Raw genomic sequence first — 2444 nt, forward strand, 5'->3', positions numbered from 1 at the left:
TGAACTCACAAAGATAGGTCTTCCTGGCTTCTGGCACTTTCACTGTGCTAAAGAGCTGACCCATGATACAGTATAACTTGGTAGGTAATCTCAGATGGAAGACACTAGAGTTAAGGAACACTGAGAAAGATGGTTTTTTTTTTTTGTTGTTGTTGTTGTTTGTTTGTTTTTAATAGAAGATCATTTTAGCTCTTTTTTTTTAACAGCAATATTGGTCCAGCAATATCATAATTCTAGAATTCATAACAATACCAAAGTATCTGATAATTTGGAGATCAAAGAACAATAGAGAGATATGTGATGGGCTTGATTGGGATATAACAGGAATTGACCACGGAGATCCACAAAAGTAAATAAAGATTATTTGATGGAAGAGGTAATAATGAAGTAACCAGACTATTTTTCTGTAGACACCCAGGACATCTTCTTATTTGAAAATGGACGCCTTCAACAACAGTGACTTCAGACCCTTGCTCCTGACTGGCTTTCCAGGCCTAGAGGCTTCACACCCACAGATCTCTGTCCTCTTCTGTGCCCTCTATGTAATTGCCTTTGTAGGGAACAGTTTGATTTTGGTGGTAATCTGGCAAGAACAGTCACTCCATGAGCCCATGTACTTTTTCCTTTCCATGTTAGCTGCCAGTGATCTAGGCCTCTGTGCCACCACCCTGCCCACCCTGCTCAAGCTTTTCTGGCTTAATGCTCGCCAGATTCCTTTTGATTCCTGCCTGGTTCAGATGTTCTTCATCCATGTCTTCTCCCTCATGGAATCAGGCATCTTGTTGACTATGGCTTTTGATCGATATATAGCGATCTCCAGTCCGCTCCATTATACAACTATCTTGACCAATGCTACCATTGTCAAGATTGGCTTTGGCCTAATACTTCGAGCAACTGCAGTCATCCTCCCAGGACCATTCCTCATCAAGCGACTAAAGTTCTGTAAGGAAAATGTCCTTTCTCACTCCTACTGCCTTCATCCGGATATTATCAAGCTCTCCTGCTCTGACCACCGTATTAATAGCATCTATGGTCTTATTATCATCCTCATTACTTTTGGTCTAGACTCTGTGCTCATTCTTCTCTCTTACGTGAGAATTCTGATCACAGTATTGGGCATTGCCTCCCATAAGGAGCAGCTCAAGGCCTTCAACACCTGTGTCTCTCACATCTGTGCTGTTTTATTGGTTTATATTCCCATGCTAGGTGTATCCATCATCCACCGCTTTGGGAAACATGTCCCACCTGTGGTTCACATCATCATGGGCTATGTTTATCTGCTGGTCCCCCCTGTGCTCAACCCCATTGTATATTGTATCAAGACTCGTGAAATTCGTACCTCCATCTTCAGACTCTGTCAGAAAAAATAAAAGAAACAATCTTTTTATCTCAGCAATCTTGGAAATGTTTGCCCAAATCAAAGCAAGGAATGTCCAGAATAGCACAATAGATGTTTGAATTATTAAATCATGAATACATAGAAAATAGGATGAAATGCAGAGAATAGTGATGATGGTGAAAATAACAATAAAACTGACAATTATAAAACAACACATTTTGCTTTTTCTAATTTTCCTGATTTGATCTTATGCAGAGGATTTATGTAAAAAATGTAAAGCATGTTTAGGAGTTTTTATGCATAGGGACTTGTAATAAATTTTGGTGAAAAAATGATGAAAAAATTGGTGAAAATTGGGGAAACCAAACTGGACTCCTGCATCAAATATACCCCATTAATCTGCACTGTTCCTGTTTTCTCTTTTATATTATTTATCACCAGAACATAAATGTTACTTGTATATGTCTTTGTAATGTTTAGTTTTATAAATATCTTGAGTATTTCTTATTTGTTGACATTCAAACTCTTTAACTGGCTGGAATGTTCACTTTCTTTTAGATTCATCAGTGTCCTGCTGCCCAAAAAAGCAAGAATGGGCTCAGAAAAAGTCTGAAGAAATAAGCCATTATCTCGAGAATAAGATTGCATCTATCCAAAGCTTTGACTTAAATTATTAATAATTTTTTAAAGTTATAAACTGAATAAACATTATCAAACATAATTACTTCAGTATACAAAGAAAAACAGTAATGGATATAACATATGAAACTGAGATATGTATCATTTTTAATCAGTTATTTTCTTAATTTTTCCCTACTGAAAAAATAAGAAAATCAGAAAAAAAAGAAATTTACTTTTTATTTGACATTGTGGCCTGTCCTAGTCAGACCATAGTTTATTGAAATTACTTTAAAAAATTATTGTTTTATGAATCATGTTGGGAGATAAAAATCAGAGCAGAAGGGGAAAATCATAGGAAAGTTTAAAAACAAGCAGAAAAAAGAAATGACATATTATGTGTTGATTTACTTTCAGTTTCCTTAGTTATTTTTCTGGATGCAGATAGCATTTTCTATCCAAAATCAATTGGGATTGTTTTGAATCA

General features: G+C 36.0%; 1 protein-coding gene across 1 annotated transcript; it reads left to right on the forward strand.

The window, feature by feature from the left end:
- The first annotated feature begins 437 nt into the window (after positions 1–437).
- Positions 438–1370, forward strand: LOC127557454 (olfactory receptor 51L1-like). The gene has a single exon (XM_051990770.1). It carries the CDS (start codon positions 438–440, stop codon positions 1368–1370), a length of 933 nt encoding a protein of 310 aa, XP_051846730.1.
- The last annotated feature ends 1074 nt before the right edge of the window (positions 1371–2444 follow it).

The sequence above is a fragment of the Antechinus flavipes genome, chromosome 3 (genome assembly GCF_016432865.1).
Source record: "Antechinus flavipes isolate AdamAnt ecotype Samford, QLD, Australia chromosome 3, AdamAnt_v2, whole genome shotgun sequence".
NCBI classification, from domain to species: domain Eukaryota; kingdom Metazoa; phylum Chordata; class Mammalia; order Dasyuromorphia; family Dasyuridae; genus Antechinus; species Antechinus flavipes.